The sequence below is a fragment of the Glycine max genome, chromosome 11 (assembly GCF_000004515.6).
Source record: "Glycine max cultivar Williams 82 chromosome 11, Glycine_max_v4.0, whole genome shotgun sequence".
NCBI classification, from domain to species: Eukaryota; Viridiplantae; Streptophyta; class Magnoliopsida; order Fabales; family Fabaceae; genus Glycine; species Glycine max.
Window position 1 is genome coordinate 5,555,497 of NC_038247.2, and position 23,494 is coordinate 5,578,990.

Sequence of the window (23,494 nt, forward strand, 5' to 3'; positions counted from 1 at the left end):
CCATATACACAGATCAGTTTGTTTGCCATTTTTGTTTTGCTGTTTTCTAATGCCAGACTCACCTGATTCCCGCAGAGGCTAACTTAGCAAGCAACAACAATCAGAATTGAGTGTATTGGTGCCATTAAGATTTCACAATTCAAACATGCTAACAAAACTGAGAACTCATATTCAAGAATATACTCATGATAATTTGGTATGAAAATGTCTCTCTGTCTGTTTCTCTCTCTCTCTCTCTCTCTCTATATATATATATGTATATATATAGAGAGAGAGAGAAGATAAAGGAAACAGAATGAACAGGAAAAAAAACATAAACAAACAAATTGGTAATTAGCAATCACAAAAGACAGATAGATCAAGCAAGAGTAGTTTCATATAAAAAAAATTATGCAACTAGACTAATACTGTCGGTTAAATTACAACAATTGGAAAGAGCCAACTTCAGATATGTTAAGGATTACAAAAAAAACAAGTGTGACCAGTGCTAATGGAATCTAAAATCATGGGTGCCAGTAATCACAGGATGCTCCCTTCTTACAGTACCCACTTTCATAAAATTTACAAACTCGCTGCCCTTTGGGCAGAGGCCTATATGATCCTCCATTTCCAACACCATATGACGGTTGCCTGTTATATGGAATTCTGCTTCTACTAAAACCTGATTCCCTACCATGACCTTGAAAACCCCGATCTCTGGACACAGAAAATCGATCACTGCCATATCTTGTTTGGCTATCCCCAAGGCCTGGAGTTACTGTAGAAGTGTACGAACTTGAACTTCTGTTTTCCTGCACTGCAGTCTGTCCTACTCCCCAACCCACATTTGCATTTCCTTGATCTATTCCACTCCATCCCAAGTGTGTATTCTCTAAGCCAAGTCTCCAAGTGGTGTCTATAGCCAGGCCCAATGTTCCAGGGGATGGAACAATGGGTGAATTTTCTGAGCCTGAATCCCATTGATTACCTGAAACACCGTTCTTTGTACCCACCTCAACTTTAGAACTTCTTGAAGAATCCTCCGCAGAAATTCTTTGATGATGATGGTGATGCACATCTGCTTGTCGTAATGGTTCCTCAGCTGCTGTCGGGTGAGATGGTAAGTTTAAATCACCAGTGGAGCTCAGGGCATCACCTTTACCCGCATCAAGAATTGGGCTAAGCTCTGCAACAAAACTGAGACAATCATTTTTAGAACCTTCAGTCAAATCCTCGCCACATTTCATGATTGAAGTGGGAGATTCCAAGCCACCAAGTGACTCCATTGCTTCCACTTCTGCCAACAGATCTGAAACTGATTCATCAAAATCATTGGGCTCACCAATGATTGCCTGCCATGTAGATGTATTACATGCTGGAGGGGAAGGAGGATTATGCAAATCAAATCCCAGCTTATGCGGTGATGTTTTTGTAGAAGAAACATGAGTTGATGTGGTAACTAAGCAATTGGAAGAACTATTTATATCAGGGTGTCTCCAGGTCTGTCCAGAAGATGTATTACAAGCAGGAGGGGAAGGAGGATTTTGCAAATCAAACCCAAGCTTATGTGGTGATGGTTTTGTATCAGAAACATGGGTTGATGTGTTAACCAAGCAATTGGAAGAACTATTTACATTAGGGTGAATCCAGGTCAGTCCAGAAGTTGTATTACATGCTGGAGGGGAAGGAGGATTATGCAAATCAAATCCCAGCTTATGTGGTGATGTTTTTGTACTAGAAACATGAGCAGACGTGGTAACCAAGCAATTGGAAGAACTATTTACATTAGGGTGTCTCCAGGTCTGTCCAGAAGATTGCCCTGAATTCTCTTCACTGTCTGATTGCTTCTGATAACTCTGCCCACTATTACTCTGCACATCAGATGTCCTGTTCGAGCCATTATTTCTATTTTCGGAATTTCCCACAATTGCATGGCCTTTCCTTAATTTATCAGAAGTATTCTCATTCAATTTCTCAGGAATGGCAGTTGACAGTAGCAAAGGGTATACAGGCAGCTGGCTGGAACATCCATTGCTCCTAACCGGTTCATCTTTGCCATCAGACTGGGTAGAGGTATTATCCACCTGTGGCTTTTGTTCCTTTGTCTGTTCAATAATTTGGCCATCTGTAGAAATTTCATTCTTTGCATTCTTCCCAGCATCCTGACTATTACCTTTATCATCCAATGTAACACTGACCCCTAGAGAGAGCAATTGGCTGTTGAATGGCAATGACACATTTTTGGAACACTTCTCACTTAGTGCATTGGTTAACAGTATAGAGTTATCTTGTTTCTCACCTACCCTCCATATTCTGAGATCTGGAGGGAAACATCCACTTGCATTCCACTTGTACAGCTGCAACATAGAAAAAGGTCCTTGAATCTTCCCAGTTGGATCCTGATAATGCCATGATCTATCATTCAAAAAATCATTAAATGACTGCTGCATCCCAGTAGACAGAAGCGATGATGAAACTTCCACTGCAACACTGGACACTTCTGATTTCACAACTGCATTAGTGCTATCATCAATAGCTGTATCATCAGAGTTGATATTATTCTTCAATGTGCATGTATTCCCAACCGGTTCTTGGGTAGCAGGCAAGTCTTGTGTTTTGCTTCCCATGTCGTTGGAGATGCCATTCGAAATTCTTGGAAAAATAGAACCCCTCTCTTTTCTATCAAACCCAAGATATTTTGAAAATATGTTGCTATCTGCATATACATAATTATAGTTACCATGAGACAAACATTGTTTGGACAACTGCCAAAAGAAACATGAAACAAGGTCTGTGGAGCAAATGAATGCTACCTTGCTTCCTTTCATCTGACTCTCCATCATCTTCATCGGACTCAAACATTGAATCCAAATTGGGGTCAGAGTGTACATCTGGAATTTCATGCAGCCTGCGTTGACGTTCCTCCGGAGAGTTTAGTAGCTGCAACTTCTCCACATATTCTTTAAGTGTGCAGTTTGGTCAAGGAACCTTGATCATGCCTTTGGTAGATGCTTATGCACATGTGCACACACACACACACATGCAGATAAGCCAATCACCAACTAATGTGCACCTACCCATTTATTGTTTAACCCATCTTTGTTATAATTTCAATCTGTTTACAAATATTTTTCGCATGTCCAATTTTTGTTAAAAGCAAAACAGTGCAGCATATCACATGCTGCATTCATAAATTTAACAACAAAGTAAATAAAATAAAAATGTAATCCCAGCAATAATATATAGATGCACAAGACAAAATAAGACAGAATATTTATAAATAAAACTAATTTTTTAACATGTATTCCTCCATAGAACTCCCAAGATTATAGCATCCATTCAGCTAAGCACCCCAAATGGCTTAGTACACTAAACTACTGTGTATTCATAAGCATAAATTTCACCTATGGATGATGAATAGTTGCAGAATCAAACCTATGCATTATTCAGTACCCAAAGTTTAGTGTATCAGGAGGAATGAACACCAAAGAATAAAGTAATAATGGTAAAGGATATTCTTTTCTATGCCCCTTTTCACTTGCTCTATCACGAAGATGATTAAGCCGCAATATCTCAGCTTCCAGCAACTATATCAAATAAAGAGCATAATGTTTAAAAAACCATGGGAAAGGTTTAAAATCAAGGAATATATATATATATTACTCTGGTAATATAAGAGGGGGAAATTTTCTGCCTCTAAAGTAAGAGCTTTGCTGTTTCAACCCAAACATTTCACTAAATTCATGTATTGAATCCATTAGGCAATTGTTAAGTGGCAGATAATAATCATTCCATTCAAAAAGATTTAGATGAATAGATGTAGTTAAGTGACATAATACGGTACCCTAATAATTTTCTGTAATCTGTATACATTTTTTATTATGCTTTGAATTTTTCTTGCAATAAAAATGAGCATTAACAATAAAGAAGGAAACGAACTTACATCATTAACTCTAATTGCTTGAAGTGTCACTGCTTTGTTTAGAATCTCTCCCTACAGCCAACAAAAAAGGTCATCTTAAACACACAAAATACAACACACTTTATGAAATTGACATAATGTGCACACTAACCACAGTCAATCTCTTTGAGAGCCCATATTTTATACTCTGACGCAACCGCTTGCATTCGTCCTGGATATTAAATAAATATATTAACCATCAGCAAACTCACATAGTAGAAACTTACTCTTCTACACATTCTAGAGATTTTACTAAAGGTAATATGATTAAAATATCTATTCACCTCAGAGAACTCCTGATTAGAAATTTCAGAAATGGATATGGCCTCCTTCCTGTTTAAGTTTAAAATTTCAAGCTTAATATCTGTTGTTCTTGTGCCAATTTTGTAAGGTTCAGCAACCTTGCTTGTACCTGCACAAATAGTTACCACAACCAATTTCAAGTCATGTGCAATTTGTAATAAGTGTAATTTACTGAGTATTGGATGCTGTGGAAGTTCATTTACCTACAACTTGGACAAGTCTATACATATCTTGTTTTTGATCACTGCTAGAGATTCTTATCCGCACAAATGAACCAACAACCTTCTCATGAATCTTTTCAGCATCTTCAGTTAGATTCTCCATCAGACTTCTCTGCATGTAGATCAACTTAATGTTGTGCACATCTATAGCAGCATATGCATCTGGATTATGTGTCTTACATCTCTTGTCATCAACTAACATCAACTGTTTATTGTAATTGTCAATGGCCTCCCCTTCATTAGCAACAACATTAATAATTCCTGCTCCAAAAGTATTTTCTGCAGGGCCATTGTCTTTTAAAAGAAAGTGGGGTTCAAGGAGCTTTAGCATTTCAATGTGGCCAACACGTGCTTTTCCAAACAAATTTAAAAGTCTAGAGTCACAAACAATTTGGGACTTCTGTTGAGGATCACGAAGATTATTTTTATTTGCATACTCCAGCAAGAGAGTCTGGACATCAAATTGAGACATGAGAGATGTATCACCATTTTTCATATGCGCAACAAACTCTAGAAGCTCCTTTGATGCCCATTTTGTGCATTCAGGCAAAGACACACCACTGTCACCACCTGAAGTTATCCTATCCAAGCAATCACCCTTACCAAGAAGCTTTGGCTGTCTCTTGGGCTTCTTGTTCTTCAAATTATTTGATTCTATGTCTATACAGGAGTTCTCTGAACCAGAACCTTTGTCATCTCTAAGATGATAAAGTTCATGGGGACTTTGAATCTTATAACTCATAGGAGCAGCACCTTTCCATGGGTTTTTAGCTCGAAGGAGCTCATCAAATGTTAAAGATAGCTTTCCTTTCAAATACATCCAATACACCTTGAAAAGATACTCCCAGCTGCTTTTGTCATCAAAATCCACTTCACACTGTAAGAGTGTACCACAAGGAAAACAAAGATAAAATATTAGGCCATCAAGCAATCGTGCATCATTAACTCAACACAAGTAATCCAGCATAGATAAGAAAGTTTAGCATACCTTTTCGTTATTTCCCTGGGCACTGTTCTCAATCATCATTATAGTCCTCATGCATATTCCGCACAAACCTTTATTATCTCTGATACAAACAAAATCAGCATCTTTTGTGCATCCCTTACACAAAGAGTACGTGCAAGTATAGCACATATATTGTGACGACTTCTGACAAACGCTACATATATGCCAACCTGAGTAGCACAATAAACAAAAATGGTTAATAACGGAAAAATTCCTAATTTTAATGCAAACTTAAATATTAAAATCCAAAACATATAGAGGCAATTAACTTCTCAAAAAAAAAAAAAAAAGAGTAAGTGTGCGCCAATTGCCAAATGTAATAAATAAGCCGCTCAATTAAAAGAGATACAGTAATAGATTAATAGCATTGGAGAATATTGAGCTGATTCTGTGTAATCTATAACAGTTATCCAACTCCAAATCTTTCTAGCAAAAAATGCAAAGAATGACGCGTGCATAGGAAATCAAACCATGTCCCATAAAACACGCAGGGTTAAAAATCCAATTGCATGCCAATAAACCAAAAGAATTAATTAATAAACGCAACATACCGCAATTCCACTTGGCCTTTGATCGAAAAAACTCTTCGTCTCGCTTAATACACGCGGGATGATACGCTTTTGGACATCCCCTAAAAACGGAAACGAAAAGAGATAGAAATTAATCAATTCAATTATTAGTTGATAAAATACTAAAACTGACACGAGTGATTAGAATTGAATAACACAAAGCATAAGCACAAGCGACCTTCATTAATTGCAAGCTAAAAAAGGCAAGTGGAGGTAGAAAGAAGTTGATCAATCAATTTCAATTTATCATACAAACACGAAATCAACCGCAATGATGGCTCACCGGCGATCACAGAGAACGAGGCTCCCACCGTCGAAGCAAATAAAACAAACATCCTCCTCGTCCTGCTGTTGCCTCACCGGAGGCACCACTTTCGGAGCTCCCTTGGCCGGCCGGCCGCGCTTCCGTTTCAAAACGGCACCGACGTCCACGACGGTGACCTGCAAATTCGGCGCGCAACTGTTCCCCTCTCTCTCCGCCACGTCAGCATCGCGAGCGACCGCGACGGGAACTCCAACCAACCGCGAGCCCTCCGAATCCCTAGCACCGCCCGCGGCAGTCTCTGGCTGCGGTTGAAGCGGCTGCTCCATAGCGAGAACAAAATAGAAACGAATCGAAGGAAGAGAAGAGAATCAATGATTGCGGAGCATGAGGTGGGAGAAAGAAAACCCTAAGTCTAACATGGGAGTGCAGACCAAAGGGAGATGAAATAAGGCAGTGTTTGTTTTGTTGGTAAAATCGTGTCAAAAAGCGGAGAGATCCCGATTGCAAGAGAGAGAGTGTGTGGAACTCTGACCTCTCAGTAAGAAGAAGGTAGACGACATACTCCTTTTGGATTGGTTGAATGTGCCCAACTCCTGCTAATTTCTCTCTCTCTCAATTTTATCCGGTGTATGCTTAAATTCAAGTTTAAAATATTATGTGTCTTTCAATTAATAAAATAAAATGAAATTCTGATTATTTGACAAAATTAATTTTGTTTCAAAAATATTTTTTCACCCGAAAAAGCTAAACATGCAGTAGTATTTTTGGTTTTTTTTCTTTTTCTCCATGCTTTCAATTTTTCATCTCACTAGTTGAGATGAGAATTCTAAGTTTCACGTGAATCGTCAAAACGCGACTCCTTTTGAGTCCGCGATTCTGTTTCTGTGTTTCTCGAGCACCACGTGGTTAGTGGGAAGCCAATGTGGGAGCCATTTGCTTAATTTTCTTCAACGCTATTATAAACACGCCCAAAATATTTTAAATTCTTTAATATGGTTCATATTCCTTGATTTTAATTATTATTATTTTCTTTTTGAAAACTACTTTTTGCTGCGGTTTAAAAAGGGAAAGTTAGGTTTGTTTTTATTCTTGAGGCACAAAGGGGATGTTTGGTGAAAAAGAAGGCAGGCTAACTTGTTCCGCTTTCCCATTTGTCTACGTTCTTTGGTTTAATCCTTTAAATGGTAATTTTCTGAAATGGGAAGGCCAATTCACAGAAAACATTAAAAAACAGATATTCACAACACTTGCCAGCTACTAGAAGTAGAACTAGACAATTGACATCCATGATCCATCCCTGTGTGCTTGTGTTATTCGCTGCATTAGAATATTGTGAGGTGAATTCCACACGAAAGTTGTAAGGGACTAAAAAAATGGATTATTCTTATTCGTAATCGTGATTCACTCTCATCTCATGTTAGCCGCGATAATTACGTCACTGTTATGATACCTGTCATTAGGCAAGAAGTTCCGCCATTATTTATGTGATGATGCTATCCTAATAAATGCTTCGTTTGGCCCGTGGGTTATGTAACATGGAATCGTAAACAATTTGTTACAAATGAATAGTCCCCCCCCCCCCCCCCCCCCCCCCCCCCTTCTATGTGTAGATTGCTTTTTTCAATCCAAATTGATTTGACAAATGTGAACGCCAATATCTTCTGAATTAAAAAATCTTTTATTTTTTTAATTTACTTTTCATTTTAATAAGCTATATATTTTAAAGACCTTTTTTTTAAAAGAAATTCCAATTATAGTTGGTTAAAATACAATTTTAAAAAACAAATGAATATACATTAGAAGATTCCATTCCACATACTAGCATATACTGTACTTGCTTCTTTTTTTTTTATAGTGATTGAACTTTTTTCCTTCATTTGGAAAAATGATATCTCAAGAAGAAGATATTAGATATGTTATTATAGGAAAAAAAATACAATATGAAATACTATTCATTAATTGTTTAACTTGTTTATTTATTTTTGCATGGGCGGCGGGCCGTGGTGGTTTACATCACAGGGTCCCAATATAGAGTTGTAGATGATGCATAATATGAATTTAATTCTAGACCTCGCAGCAAGTTGAACAAAATTAAACGCTACATAATATAGGAAACTCATTTATCAAATAAATTTGTAGGAAATTAGTTTGTCGAATAGAATTAGGCAATTGGGACTATATACATGATGTTTATTTCACATTTGTATTGCATTAGACAAAATATTGTTTTCAGTATATATTTTAACTTGAGGAAGAATTTTTAAACGAGGTAATAAGTTTACTTTCTTTAAAATAACGTGGTGGTTTTTTTTATAGGAATAATGTGGTGTTAAATAATGATTTTTACTCAGTTCTTCACTTTACTTGAAATACATTAATGTTTTTTTTTGGCATGTTAAAATATACATATGTTACTTTCTTTTGCTACATTTTTTTTCTTGCATTACATTTTTTTTTTAACTTTTTAGGGTGGTGAATGTGTAGAAGTCATTCTTTTGTTACATGAGTAGAATTTCTTTGAACCATATTTTTTTTCTTTCATATATTATGTTTAGTGTTTTTTTATTATGATATATTTGTCCTATGATTAATTTCGAGAACCAAATATCGAATAAGTTCATCATGAAAAATTTAATGAAATTATTATAATTAACAAGACTTATGCATAACCTGCATGCAAATATCACGAAGTAGTGTATGAATCTGACACAAAATTATAAAATTTGTAGTTTTAGTTAAAGTTTCCTAAGATTTTCAAATACAACCAATTATTTACTTGTACAACAACATTATTTATTGAATAATTTTATCTAATATAAATTACTAATTTGAAAGCTAATATTTAATAAGTTTATTATTTCCATAATTAATATGATGAAGAAAAATGTTTTTTTTAAGATAGAAGGAAACCTTAAAAAAATACAATAAAAAATACTCCTTTTTAAAGATAAAAGGAAACCTTCCCTTAAAAAAGATAAAAGGAAACCTAAGGACAATTGACTACTGAACATCTTAAATAATCACCACGTACAAAATTAATGAAAGTATTTAAAAACTTAATCACGAAAGGCGTGACCATGCTCCACAAATAAAAAATATTTAAATGAAAATAAGAATGTAAAGTAGTAATATAATGTTGGTGATTAATCAATAATTGCAATTAAAATTTTATTAATATATCCTATCCTTTACAACAATATATAGTTAAAAATAAAATACTTGAAGTACCCTAATTTAAATTAAAGGAAATCGTTGCTGAAAAAAATTCAAATACTACTTCAAAGGTATGAAATTTATGGGTTTTGTGAAAAATGGTTGTTGTGTATAATAAATACAAATGTTGTTTGGATAAAAAATTTTAAAAACATAGATAAGAAAATAAAAAAAAATGTATTTAACTTTTTCATAACTTAAAATTAACTTATTCACTTTAATTTTTAAAGACGTTAAATGAGAAGAATTTTTATAAAAGTTAAATATATAAGTTAATGTTTGTTTACTTACTTTCGTATTTTCTTTTTCTATAAATAGATTGATCTAAATGAAATTTAAGAGGATTATTAGTAATGATTGTCAATTATTGAAAATTATAAAATTATGAGTAGAACACTAAAATTCATTAAAAAAAATTCAAAATTTATGATTTTTAATCAATTTCAATTACTAGTAGAAAGTAGGTTAAAAAAATGTATTAAAACATGTATTACTAACATTTTTTTTTTATCGTTAGCACGATTGTGTGAAATTACCTAACAAATAACAATTCGATAGTAATGTAAAAATATGAATTTTTAGAATTTTTTTTATTAGTAATTTTGTTGGATCGTGAAATTTATAAAATAAAACTTGAGTTAGATTATTTGAAAGATTAATGTTAATGATATTATTATTATTGTTATTATATGAGCAAGAAAGTTAAAAATAAGAAATTATTAAATAGCATTAACTTTAATTCAGTGTGTATGTTTATGTTTGAGTTTGTTAAAGGGATTGAAACCGTGATGATTTAAAGTGCACTTACTATAACAAGACATTAGGAGTGTCTTGAGGGACAATGGTCAATCAAATCTTTCCATTAAGTTAGTAATTATTTTGATTTTAAATTTTCACATGTATCATTAGGATCATCTTATTTAAGGTATTGTTGATTTTTATGTTTGATGTCTCATCATAATTTTATCCTTAAAAGTGTCTCAATGTGTTAAAAGAAAAGAATATTTATAAATTTTGTTTGATCTTAACTCCTAAATAATTTATGTGAAACTTTATGAAATAACTAAATAAGTCCCAACTAGTCAAAGATAAGGGACAAGAATGGTGACTTAGAGTTCATTATAAACACCAACATTTTAACCTCAAATCCTCAAATATAATTAGGATCAAATCTTCAAGTATTATTCACTTCTTTGATATTCGAAGAATTATCATAATCTTATTTTTAAAAGGCATATCAATAAGGGAGAAAAATATTTTTGAAGTCTCATTGTTATTGATTCCTAAGTGATTAATGTGGGACTTTGTGGCATACCAAAACAGTAATCATGAAAGTTAATGGATGCTCTACATCAAATACTATCATTTTTAATGAAATTAAGTATTATTTATATTTTATGCAATATATATTTTTGTATACGAAATCCTTATTATTATTCTGTTCTATGCCCTCCTGCCTGCAAGACAATCCATACCCTTTAAAAGAAAAACAACCAAACTGAGAATATATATATGGCAGATAGAAGAACATCCACGCAACACGAAAGTCTGCAGAGGATATCCACCAACGAGAGCATAAAATAATCTATTTTCGGGGTATAAACAAGCCCATATGCACACGAAAATAAACAGAAAAATTCCACTGCTGTTATAGGGTCCATAATCAATATAAAATTGAAATTGAAGGATTCTTGATAACCTGTATTGATCTCTCCAACACTTCTTTCACTTGTTCAATTGATTTTCAATCTGTGCACTCTAAACCAGCTAAATTTCAGCTCAGGTTCAAAATTGCTTCTACTTGCAGATATCCTCCACTCTAAATGTCATAACATGAATATTAACCTCAAACAAATTACAACTAAACTTACCCAAATACAATCCTCATCAACAATCTTTCTTAACAAGAACCACAGAAAGCAAAATAAGTACTCACCACAAAGAAGGGCAAACCAGAACTAGTTTTACTGCATGAAACATTTAAACCACAACAATTTCACCAACTAGACTTTGATGCGATGCAATTGAATTCAAATCCTTTAAATAAGGTTTTAGGTTGAAGCTTTATGGATGAAAAAATGTAATTGGAAAAAAAAAGACTCGTTAAAATTGAAAAAGAAAAAAAAAAGCAATTTCTTAAAAGTTCAAAGACATCAGTGGAAATTAGCTTCTCTGTTGTCCTTTTCTCAACTGTCTCAGTGTTATCCATGTAGTTGTGTTGATATTTAATTTTGTTAGTATTTAATTTTGTGATTCAATTTTAAAACTGTGTAATTTTTAAGCGACAGGACAGGGAAAGCTGGAAATGGTCCGATATCAGTGCGCCTGATCTAAAACTCTAGAAGCATGAAAATGGTAACTGTTAAATGGGGTGAAGAGAGTCGTAATAAGTTTTTTTTTTCTGCCTGAAAGGGCAATAACAAGAATTAAATGACTGAGAAATAGTAGAGAAAATGGACAAAACTGAAAACAAGCATATGCATATCAATGATAATTGAAGAATTTTTCCATTATCGTATTCTCATTTATCACTAAATTCTGGGGACATCGAATACATCGCATTCAATTTCTGTGTAGTTGCAGCAGGTATGGACACATGTTCTATTCTGGACAGTTTTGTTAATTATATTTTGAATTTGAGAGATAACATAAAGATGTCAAATTAAGATTGACAACTGGATTAAGAAATATCAAGCATTTCCTTTATTGGTATACTATGGCTTAAAGATAGACAAGATCTTGAGGAATTTTATCAATAACCAACAACACGTTTAGAAATTAAATAGGACATGCATGCAGTCATAAATTACAAATACGTAAGACCTTGCTCCCCCCATTGACTGTATCAATTTAGATATTTAGTAGAACTATGTAGAAGGAGCTCCTTGTCATTTTGAAATCTAGCCATATCCTCCTCCATCATGCTGATATGTGCTTCAATGCCACCACCAAACTTGGTATCTGTAAAAACGACCACATTTTTTACTTTCCATGCAGGTGGGCATGCCCAAATTGGCTTTCCCCAGCCAAAATCAGCATCATACACTGGAAACCTGCACAAAGCAGTGAAGGTAAACGGCACAATTTCCCCCTTAATATTCTCGAATCTGCGCAAATCTTCTCTAAGAGAGCTCAAGTACTCAGAGCCCTCCTGAAGTTTGAGAATATATTCATTGTCAATTTTCCTTATTTCTTCTCTCAGCTTCTCCACCAGCTCATAGCATTCCCCTTTATCATCAAGTGATGGAAACGCTTTAACAGCCCGATAGTAGTTCCCGAAAGCATGTGCTGGTAGTGGAGGGTCCATTCTCGAACGCAGGTTCACAGTGTGAGCCACCACGTAGAATTTAGAGCTCTCAGATGCTGCAACCTGAGTGGAAGCCATAAAGCGGGTCCATATGAAAGTTGATAGAGCCTCAACTCGTGAAGGGGGTTTCTGCAGAGCCATTTTTTCTGCATATTTTGCTTTAAGACCATCTATAACAGAAGCATCAAACACAAATATCCTGGACACAGTGTTAGGTTTTGTGATGGTTTTGTTGGGATCATACCAAGGTATATCCCTCGGGGGAAATAAGGAGGCAGAAACGAAATGTGTCTTGATTTCATTGTAATCACGTGCAATAGCAGCCCAAGTTTGAATGAACACAAAAAAGGACATAGCATCAGCAATCTTGTGGGACATGCATGCACCAATGGCTATTCCACCGCATTCAAAAACGTTAAGTTGAACGCCAAGGGGTGTGTCAACGATATCATCCATTCCAAAGGGTAACAAATTTGTAACCTCGTTGGGGATAGGACTCTCCACAACATCGTTGAGCTTGCACCTCACTTTGGCTTCCAAGTAGAGGGCACCCTCGTCGTTGCACTCTATGAAAGCCTTGTCCACGAGTCTTCCCGCAAGAGGGTAGTAATGTGTCAAGGCTTCTGAGAGAGATTTCTTGAGGTGGTTGGAAGCATTTTCGGTGCAGGTGTTTAAGAATTGGTTTGAAACATTATTGGCAGCGAAGAAGTAGACCATGGAGTTGTTGAGTTGGGGAGTGAGGTGGTCGAGCAAGGAGAGATTGTAATGACGAAGATGGTTGGGGGTGGGAGAGGAGGGTTTCACGAGTTCTTTGGAGATTACTTCAACTTCAACCTTCATTTTTCTTTTCTTAGCTAGTGCTAGTAATTGACGAGGTTTAATTGTCTAGTCTTAAATTTGCAATTTGCTCGTGGTTTGCTGAAATGATTCACATGCATTTGCACTATATACACACACCAAAAATAGTATAGGACCCGTGAACACCCAAACAAGGGGTATTTGACCATTTTGAGTGATTTTAAAAAACATTTTACTCAATTGGGTTATTGTTTAAATTATTTAAGAGTCATGATGATTCTTGTCACATTGAAATTGGGTGTGGCGACACTTAAAGTGACGCCATCGGTACTTGTCATGTAATTGGTGGTGCCCTTCAAGTGAGGTTGTGATATTACTCTGTTTTATGACACTCATTTGCATTTTATCATGTAGTGGATGATATCATCTTATTTTATATCATCCTTTAGGTGAGGTTAGAACATTTTTTAAATAATTTTAATAATTAATTTAATTTAAGTAATTGAATAATTTAAGTAATTTTAGAAATGGGAAAAAGTTTGTTCGCTATTACTTGAGAAAAAAAACAATTTCAAGTGGGTGTGTTTTGGGTGCTTTTTCAGTTAAAATGTGTAATTTTCCATAAAACGAAGGTGATTACTTAGTTTTTACATCGGTTTATCCAATGGTATCACGCGTGAAGCCAAAAATGGTATCAAAATCACTATAAAACGAGCCTAAAAATTGAAAAAATCTATTCACTATTACTTGAGAAAAAAAAAAAACAGTTTGAAGTGAGTGTGCTGTGGGTGCTTTTTTTTCCATAAAATGAAGGTGACTTCGTCTTTTTTAAGTCGGTCTATCCAATGGTATCATATGTGCAGCTAGAAACGGTATCAAAATTAGTATAAAATGAGCCTAAAAATTGAAAATATATATATATACTATTACTTGAGGAAAAAAAAAACAGTTTCAAGTGGGTGTATTGTGAGTGATTTTTTTCCGTTAAAATGCATAATTTTTCCATAAAATGATGATGATTCCGTTAGTTTCTACATCGGTCTATCTAGTGATATTTTCTGTGTCAAAATCATTGTAAAATGAGCCTTTTAATCGAAAATAAACAATAAAGGTAGAAAATTTTTTCCTAAATCATACAATTTTTTTATTTCTAAAACTTACTTAACAACTAAAACAAATTAATAAAACGTTAAAAAAACAAATGAAATAATAAATTAAAAAAAATCAGAAATAACAAAGCAAAGATATATTTTCCTACGTAATAAAATATGAAAAAAACACAAAACATAAAAAAGGAGCTAGCAAATAATTAAAAAATAAAACACAATGACAATATAAAAAATAAACACTACAAACCAACAAGTGACCTAATAAATTAAAACAAATAATTTTTTTCTACCACATTTTCCTAATACAATACAAGAAGAACAAATACCAAATGGCAGAAAACAACTATATAATAAAAAAAAAACAAAAAAATAAAAAGGACTTACCTTGCAAGGCTTTGTCCATCCCTTTCCCCCGTTTATAGAAGAAAGCGCCTGGTGGAATCGCATCACGCGTCACTCAACGTCCAAAGGGCCTCGCTGATTGGCACACCAAGAGGCAACATGTTGACTGGCGCCACCTGTAGCTTGGAAAACCCATCAAAAACAAACAAAACAAAAGAGACATAAAACAGGTGAGATTTCCAATTCCAATTCCAATTTTATAAATGGATAAAATGCGGTCGAAATCGGAAATAACCTCTTTGATAAAGGTAATAAATCAATAATTTCATTCAATACTTCATATTAATAATATAATTAATTAAAAATAATACATTAAATAATTAATGCATTAGTGCTAAAAAAATTTAAAAAATATTTGTCTAAATTCTATTTATTATTAAAGATAGATTATTTAATCACATATTTTTTTTGGATCAATTAGACAAATAAAAAAACATATAATTTCCCCATTGAAAAAAATATAAGAATTAGGACTAAGTTTAACATTAAAATAAAATAAAGGACTCCAAACCATTGTTTTGAAAACTTTATCAACCAAAAACCAGTGTGACAACTAATCTGGACACTTTAAAAAAATATAATTGAGTCATTTTACTAATTTATACTCCTGATTTTTTTATTTTACATTTAAAATATTATATTTTATTAAAATATAAAACTAGTTAAACTTAAATTTAATCATGGTTGAACTATGGAATATTAAACCAATGTTTTCACCAATTTAAGATTTTAAAAACATTACTCCAAACATATTTTATCCATAAATTATGGGCTAAATGACTTTTTTTTTAAAAAAAAAATTACTTTTATTTTTTATATTTTAAAAGAATATTTTAATCCATTAGAGGTAAAAGAAAAGGAGGAGAAAGAGGAATATGTGGAAAAAATATATATATATTGTCACGCTAAAAATATTGATATTTAAATACTAATTAACAATATTAACTTTAAATCGACTAAAGTAAAAAAATAATCATTTGGCCCATAAATATGACAAGTGTACATACAACAAGGTGTAACAATTTAAGGAAAGAAAATGATTAATAATTATTTTCGTTTGTGAATGTGTAGAATGTTGATAAATTCATATCTGAAATATGAAAATTTAAATTTTACTCTCCTAAAGTGTGACAATGTTATCAGTTCATTAACTTTTGTTCTTCATTATCGTTAATGAAAGAATTTATGTGACACATTCAATAATGAATTTGTTAGCGCCATACTCATTTATGAACAAAAATGATTATTTATCTAAAATATAATTTAATATTCATCTTTTAACTTTAATCCTTAGAAGAATAACATTCCAAACATAATAATAAACATAACATTCATTAATAAACATAATTTATTTATTGATGTGACATTACCTTACCCAAAATATAATACTCGAATAAAATTACATAACTATTAAGTTCATCCTTAAAAAAATAAGACCTAATTTGATTTTACCATTATCTAATATTATCACATTACCAACAAATAAATTATGTTTATTAATCAATATTATACTTATAATTATGTTTGTATATTTATTTTAACTTATATTTATTTTTCTATTTTTTAAGTGTTCATTATAATATTATACTTACATGTGATATGAAAATTAAATTATATTTTAGATAAATAATTATTTTCTTCCGTAAATATACAAGACACTCACAAATTTGTTGATAAATGTGTATGTTCATTAGTTAACGATAACATACGTTGCCACACTTTCTAGTTTGAGAATTTAAATTAAATTTTTTATTTTTTAAGAATAAACTTATTAAAAATACATGTTTATGGATAAAAATAATTATTTATGTAAAAGAAAAAAAAGTTGGGTTTCCGTGGCGTGCGAGAGGGGCATCTTTGGCGACTGCGGTGTTGAAAAAGGAAACCGAAGGTGGTTTGTTTGTTTTTCCGTCTAATCAAAATCAAATCGAATTGGATTGGATACAATACAATACAACCCTATATAAGCCTTCAAAACCTGCGCTGCGTGCTGTCGTTTCATTTGCTTTACTCACCGAAAGTAACGGAGGGATTTCCTTAACCCACAAACTCTCAAATACCCTCTCTCTCTCACCGACCACTATGTTGCAGAGACCTAGACGCCGCTGCGAGGGCACTGCCATGGGCGCCATCGTTCTCGATCTCCGTCCCGGTCTCGGAATTGGACCCTTCTCCCTCGGTAATTATTATAATTATCCATACTCAATTCCCTTTTTTTCTTAGATTCTCTTACTATTTCCAATATTCGTCGCTTCTCGGGTTTCAAATTGAGAGGATAATAAGTTTAGGTCGAAGAGATGGTAATTTTGCTTGTTGTGGTTATCAGATGTTGAAAGTCATATCGTGTGGTTTAATTCAATAATAATAGCTCAGCTTATTCGACGATTGAAGTCGATGATGCTATTGGCGTCCCGTTTGTGGTTTGCGTTTTGTGATTCTGTGTTTACTGACTTGGCTTGTTGCCGTTTTCGTGTGCTGTTTAGGGATGCCTATATGTGAAGCATTTGCTCAGATAGAGCAGCAACCTAACATATACGATGTGGTGCATGTCAAGTATTTTGATGAGGTTTGTCGCATATGATTTATGGCTTAACTTACTGTCATTTATGTTTTCTATTATTGTTTGAACTTGCACTAGCAATTGACTGTCTGCTTCGGGCAGGTTACTACTATCTGTTGCTTTGCCTTTGTGAGGCTCCTGTTGTTTTATTTTTTGAAAGATGCATTTGTTTTTATCTTGAGTTCTTCTACTTAATGCACATGCAGGAACCCCTGAAGTTGGATGTTGTTATTAGCTTTCCTGATCATGGCTTCCATCTTCGCTTTGATCCGTGGTCTCAGGTGTTGTATTTTTTCCCCATTCATCTTGCTTCCAATGTAGAGTCCTTATTTGGAGAAAGCTTGAGGTGATGCGTTTCAGTTAGTGAAGTTTTTGTTTAGAATTGATTTGATGGGGCCATCACTAGTGCCTTGGTAGCTATATGTTCTCACTATCCACTCAAAAAAACTAGTTTTAAAAAAATAACTATAACTATTTATATAAGAGTAGGTCTAAAACTATAACCAATTTTATAGTTATTGGTATTTCAAATAGCTTATTTTTATTTAAAAAATAGTTATAAAACTAGATAGATATTTTAAATAACTTATTTTTATTCTTCCTTAACTAGTTATGCAATTGGTTTTAGACATAACTTGTTATATAACTAGTTTATTCATAACTAGTTATATACCCATATTTTAAAAACAATAACTAGTTTTATCAAATTATACCCATATTTTAAAAAATAGTTATGGTTACAGTAACTAGTTGAAAGAGAGGCACTTAGTGCCTCTATCTTTATTTTTAAAAGTAAACAGAAAAAAGAAAAAGTTGTTAAAGAAAGTAGTGGTAACTGTTATTTTAAGGGAAGTGGCAGCATTTACATTTTGAAAGTTTATGAAGGAAATAAAAACAGTTATATATGTTAAAAGGGTAGTTTAGGAATAAGAAATGTGTACTCCAAAGGGGGTAATTGCCTTTATTAATAGTTATAGATAATACCCACTTATAATCTAGTTATTTATCAGGTATGGTTATAGTTAGGTAAATACCCAAATCATGAGTACCCCTAGTTCTCACAAATAACTATTAAAAAACACAACTAAATGAGTCAGACACATGTGAAAATGCAAATTCAGCAATTGTGTAAAGGATTCCTGCAAAAAATAAGTGGATTCTGAATGTTATTGGATTCTCTTAGAAAACTCTGTAGTTTTTAGTTGTATTATAGTGAATTCCTTTATGCTTCATGACAAGAGAGTAATGAGAATGAAAAATTGTATAAGGATCTTTTGGTACTTTCCCCCTCCAAATGAGAACTGTTGAACTAATGTAGTAATCCAAGCTTAAAATTTAGCTATATGCTATCCTTTCTTCTCCAAGTTAATTTAATTGGGGTGAATTATTTGAAGTTTTGGGTTTTTTTCTACACTAGTTTTACTTCTTTTGTTACAATAATAATGTGCTTCTTCCCATCAAGATATTGTTGCTTTGTTCAAGTAATGGAGCATTTCCTATTTTCTTTTGCTTGCTCTTGAAGATCTAAAGCTATAACACTGTTGTGTGCATCAGTTTTATGCTTTCAATATCATTTAAAGATGTTTTATAGTGCTTGTTTTTATTGGTATCTGTACATGTCTAAATGACTCTGGCTTGATGAAACATTTCATTGCTATTTTAGAGATTGCGCCTTATTGAAATATTTGATGTAAAGCGACTTCAGATGTGCTATTCTACTTCCTTGATTGGGTGAGTATTGGGACTTGTAATTTTAGTATATACTTGTTGTAAAACACTATTGATTGTTTTTTCTACTTCTAGGGGACCATCAACTTTAGCTACATTTGTTGCTGTATATGCACTGTTTGGGCCCACATATCCTGGAATTTTTGACAAGGATAGACGCATTTACACCCTATTCTATCCGGTACATACTTTGGATATCAAATGCTGATCTATTATTGCTTTTTTTTCTTCCTCCTACAATTCCACATTACTAATACTTTCTGCTTTATATTTTTGGTTTGTTCTTTAGGGACTTTCCTTTGCATTTCCTATTCCAAGTCAATTTACAGACTGCTGTCATGACGGGGGAGGTATTTATTGTATCATCTAGAAATTGAAATTGAAATGTTTTACCAAGCTTTCTAGTTCTATTTTAATATGTTTACATTTTCTCTTTTAATTATGACAGTGGAATTGCCATTGGAGTTTCCTGATGGGACCACGCCAGTTACATGCCGTGTTTCTATATATGATAGCTCCTCTGGTAAGAAGGTTGGTGTGGGGGCCTTAATGGACAAGGCTTCTGCTCCTCCATTACCTGCTGGCAGCATTTACATGGAAGAGGTCCATGTGAAGGTTTGAGTTCTTTAAACCCTATATCAGTTGGGGTTTTGGGCTTTTAGCTTATTTAGCATGACACATATAGTTGGCTTCATTTTAGAGACTTTTTTGCTTAAATTGGCAAGGTGGTTGTAGTATACTAGTATTAGCATCTAATTAAGTTCTTTCTTGGTTACATAGCTAGGGGAAGAATTGTACTTCACTGTTGGCTCACAACACATTCCTTTTGGTGCATCTCCACAGGTAAACTTTGTTACTGTTACATACAATTGAAACCATCTTTTATATGCTTTTAGTGGATAAATTTTCCTGTGCTCTCTGTTGCTTCTTTCGTCATCTTTCACTTGATTCATATTCTTTATCTGAAGGAAAGTTTATGTAATGCTTCCTGTTTTATGCAGGATGTGTGGACTGAGCTTGGACGTCCCTGTGGCATTCATCAAAAGCAGGTAATTCTTAAATGGAACATGATTAATCTGTAGGATTTTTGTGGAACTGAACTAGACTGATATGTAATGGATCATATGAGGACCTAGGCAATTGATTGCATCATGTTTTAGACTATACCTTTTGTTTTGGTAATTTGGTTTAGGAGAAAAGAGGGAGGAAATAAATAGGGGGTGGGAAAATTAATGAATAGAGGTATTTCTGCAGTTTGGATGGATAGGTGAAAACAAAGGGTCAATGTACAGAATATGAAACTGTTCTGTTTCCAAAATCACTCTCTCTTCTGGCATGTTTCACACGCTATGTAGCTATGCTTCTGTGAACTTCCCTTCCTATTGAACTGATTGTTCTTTCAAACTTTCTATTATGAAATTTTCTTTGTTGGGTTTTCTTTCAAGGATTTTTTATAAGCAGGGCTGGCATAGATTGGTACTTCTTATGGTTTTCTGTGTGGAATATATAAAGCCTAAGCCTTATTTGTGTGTCCAAACAGAAGTTGCTAAGATAGAGAGAACTCATAGAATGTGGGTTTTAGGCCTAACTCAACCCTATAAAACCAGCTTGTAAGGTGAGGGTTACCCTCACTTATCTACACTACTTTTGGCCTTATCACTAGTCGATGTGGGATTAAACCACCAGTGACCACCCTTGAGGCTGCAATTAAGGCAGCCCCCAAAGAGGCTGCAACTAAGGCTGGCTAGGGGTACCACAATTAAGGCGGCTTTCCAACAAGGACAGTCAAAAGAAAATCTTCTTGTTTGTTACTTTCTTCATGGAGAAGTATTGTTTTTGTCCAAATATATATTTATTTAAGGAGGAGGTCTAATCATCAAAAAAATTTAAGGAGGTCTAAATTCTACCTTGAGCACAAAGCAACTTCATAATATTTTAAGCTAGTAAACTGCTTGAATGAGTTTTGCTATGTATGAAGTCTGACTCTTAATTGTAATTCTATAGGTAGATCAAATGGTTATTCATTCTGCTTCAGATCTTCGGCCACGGACAACTCTCTGTGGAGACTACTTTTATAATTATTTTACTCGTGGTCTGGACATATTATTTGATGGACAGGTTTGTAACTTACATCATGCTTTTGTTTCTATACAATGTGCCACAGCACAACTGATAATGGAAACTCCCACATGTCTGTTGTATTTTCAGACTCACAAAATCAAGAAGTTTGTGTTACACACCAACTTCCCTGGTCATGCTGATTTCAATTCTTACATTAAGTGCAACTTTGTTGTCTATGGCTCAGATTGTAAGCAATCTCTTATTTGCATTGCAGTGTTTAGTTTGGCCTTGATGTAACAGATGTAAATTTTTGTTGTGAAATAGTGATGAAATATATTTTTGGCCTTTCCAGCAGTAGGGGGATCTTTCCAGGAAGTAAATAACAGCAAACAGAGGGTTATTACACCTAGCACCAAATGGGAACAAGTTAAGGTGATCTATCTCTTTCAAATCATATGGTTGCCCTTATATTGGATGATCTTGTTTTGGAGTGATGAAAGATTTTTACTTGAAATATATGAAACAATTTGTTAGAAGAAAATTGTGACTGGCATTTGATGTGAATTTCTTATAATGATTAATATTAGTTTATATCATATAATAGTTTCTAATTGATTTTTTTAGGAAATACTTGGGGATTGTGGGCGAGCTGCCATCCAAACACAAGGCTCAGCAAGTAACCCCTTTGGTTCTACTCTTGTATATGGTTATCAAAATATTGCCTTTGAGGTGTGTCCTTCTTTGTACTTATATTGTCCTCTGCTATTTTAATAGTTTAGTCTACTATGATGCTTTGAAGAGACCACTTATATTCTGGTGATATTTGCAGGTGATGAAGAATGGATATATTGCAACAATAACTCTCTTCCAATCATGATGATGGTACACTTCTTTTATTGTGTGTTCTTCTATGAAAATTTATAGCTTATTCACATAGCAAGTAATGACCTTAATATTTTTTCTTTAAATCTCACTTATTAGTTCAATCTTAAAAACCCATTTTTAATTCCTAGCAGTCAATGTTAGATCATTGTCTTCATTTGTCCAAGCTTCAGTCATGCTTAACTTAGTCTCAGGTTTATGTACTATGTTAGTGCCTGGTCTTACACATTTTTCATCCTAGTCTCTAGTTGTAAGTTTTTCTAATTGGGTTCTTAAAGTTATGAATAGTTTCCAACTGGGTGCACATTACAACCAACATATCTATAAATTTAGTGATGATGTGGTAAATGGAGAGCTCGTGTGATTACTCATACCATTTGGTTTTCGTGGATCCAAGGTGGTCAAAACAGCCCATCCCCCTCTCTTTTAACATAAGAGGGAAACGGATCATTTGGCCACCTGTTAAACATGGTTGAGATAGAATTCTTGCAAACAGGTTCACATGTTTTCCTAGGTATTCACATGCTCTTTGGGAGTGCTTCGCTGAAGGAAATTTTGTAGTTTCTAATCAATGCTCGTTGTTTGAAAGAATTCAAAGCAAACATGATTTAGTATTTGCAGATAAAGTTAGCTGGCATATCATTACTGAATATGAATGGATGTCCCGATTAAACTGGTCACAACGGAGACTCATTGAGTAACATTTGATGATTTTAAGGATTCAATTAGAATATCTTCAACTAACAAGGACTAATTAAAAGCTCGGTAGTAAATGTATTTATTGTAACTTATAAGTGATAACTGATATCAGTTGGGAGTTACGAGTCTCTTTTGCATTACTGCAGGCGCTTTTGGTTACTCTCAATCTCATCTCCATATTGTTCTAAGATCTATCAAGGTTGGATATGGAAATTCAGGAGTAACAGGCTAGGTTTGTACGAGCACTGTTTAAATATTGCAGCCTTCCATCATCATTATCGTGGCAAGGGGCTATGAAAATTGTACAGCTGTGTAACAAATTGTACATATTAAAATCCTGTTAAATTATGTAATTTTCTAACATTGACATCTTGCACAAAGCAAATGTAATGAATTCCTTTTGCTTTGCCTTTCAGTGTAATGAGATTCTT

General features: G+C 33.7%; 3 protein-coding genes across 4 annotated transcripts; 1 reads left to right on the forward strand and 2 right to left on the reverse strand.

The window, feature by feature from the left end:
* Nucleotides 1–356: 356 nt before the first annotated feature.
* LOC100801151 (zinc finger CCCH domain-containing protein 44) lies at nt 357–6,927 on the reverse strand. The gene is made up of 10 exons (XM_006590651.4): nt 6,323–6,927; nt 6,022–6,101; nt 5,453–5,640; nt 4,447–5,341; nt 4,225–4,352; nt 4,053–4,112; nt 3,923–3,973; nt 3,496–3,566; nt 2,793–2,947; nt 357–2,695 (listed from the first exon to the last, which is right to left on the reverse strand). Exons 1-10 carry the CDS (start codon nt 6,628–6,630, stop codon nt 504–506), a joined length of 4,128 nt encoding a protein of 1,375 aa, XP_006590714.1. The 5' UTR covers nt 6,631–6,927; the 3' UTR covers nt 357–503.
* A 5,271-nt stretch (nt 6,928–12,198) lies between these two features.
* On the reverse strand, nt 12,199–13,750 carry LOC100801695 (stemmadenine O-acetyltransferase). Its single transcript, XM_003538824.5, has one exon. It carries the CDS (start codon nt 13,662–13,664, stop codon nt 12,363–12,365), a length of 1,302 nt encoding a protein of 433 aa, XP_003538872.1. The 5' UTR covers nt 13,665–13,750; the 3' UTR covers nt 12,199–12,362.
* Nucleotides 13,751–16,962: 3,212 nt separating this feature from the next.
* Nucleotides 16,963–23,478, forward strand: LOC100794595 (UPF0183 protein At3g51130). Of its 2 annotated transcripts, none has more exons than XM_006590652.3 (15): nt 16,963–17,312; nt 17,617–17,699; nt 17,900–17,974; nt 19,357–19,424; nt 19,497–19,602; nt 19,711–19,771; nt 19,870–20,036; nt 20,202–20,264; nt 20,423–20,470; nt 21,426–21,539; nt 21,630–21,729; nt 21,835–21,914; nt 22,107–22,211; nt 22,312–22,364; nt 23,210–23,478. In XM_006590652.3, exons 1-14 carry the CDS (start codon nt 17,216–17,218, stop codon nt 22,357–22,359), a joined length of 1,215 nt encoding a protein of 404 aa, XP_006590715.1. In that variant the 5' UTR covers nt 16,963–17,215; the 3' UTR covers nt 22,360–22,364; nt 23,210–23,478. The 2 variants fall into 2 exon arrangements, with proteins under 2 accessions (XP_006590715.1, XP_003537624.1); XM_003537576.4 differs by having other exon boundaries at nt 21,838–21,914.
* Nucleotides 23,479–23,494: the final 16 nt, after the last annotated feature.

Coding starts and splice junctions, on each gene's coding strand:
- LOC100801151 (XM_006590651.4), bottom strand. CDS start 6,630: ATGGAGCAGCCGCTTCAACCGCAGCCAGAGACTGCCGCGGGCGGTGCT. Junction 6,102..6,322: donor CTCGTTCTCTGTGATCGCCG/GTGAGCCATCAT, acceptor TTCCGTTTTTAG/GGGATGTCCAAAAGCGTATC. Junction 4,353..4,446: donor TAGACTTGTCCAAGTTGTAG/GTAAATGAACTT, acceptor CTATTTGTGCAG/GTACAAGCAAGGTTGCTGAA.
- LOC100801695 (XM_003538824.5), bottom strand. CDS start 13,664: ATGAAGGTTGAAGTTGAAGTAATCTCCAAAGAACTCGTGAAACCCTCC.
- LOC100794595 (XM_006590652.3), top strand. CDS start 17,216: ATGTTGCAGAGACCTAGACGCCGCTGCGAGGGCACTGCCATGGGCGCC. Junction 17,975..19,356: donor GCTTTGATCCGTGGTCTCAG/GTGTTGTATTTT, acceptor TTGCTATTTTAG/AGATTGCGCCTTATTGAAAT. Junction 19,425..19,496: donor TATTCTACTTCCTTGATTGG/GTGAGTATTGGG, acceptor TTCTACTTCTAG/GGGACCATCAACTTTAGCTA.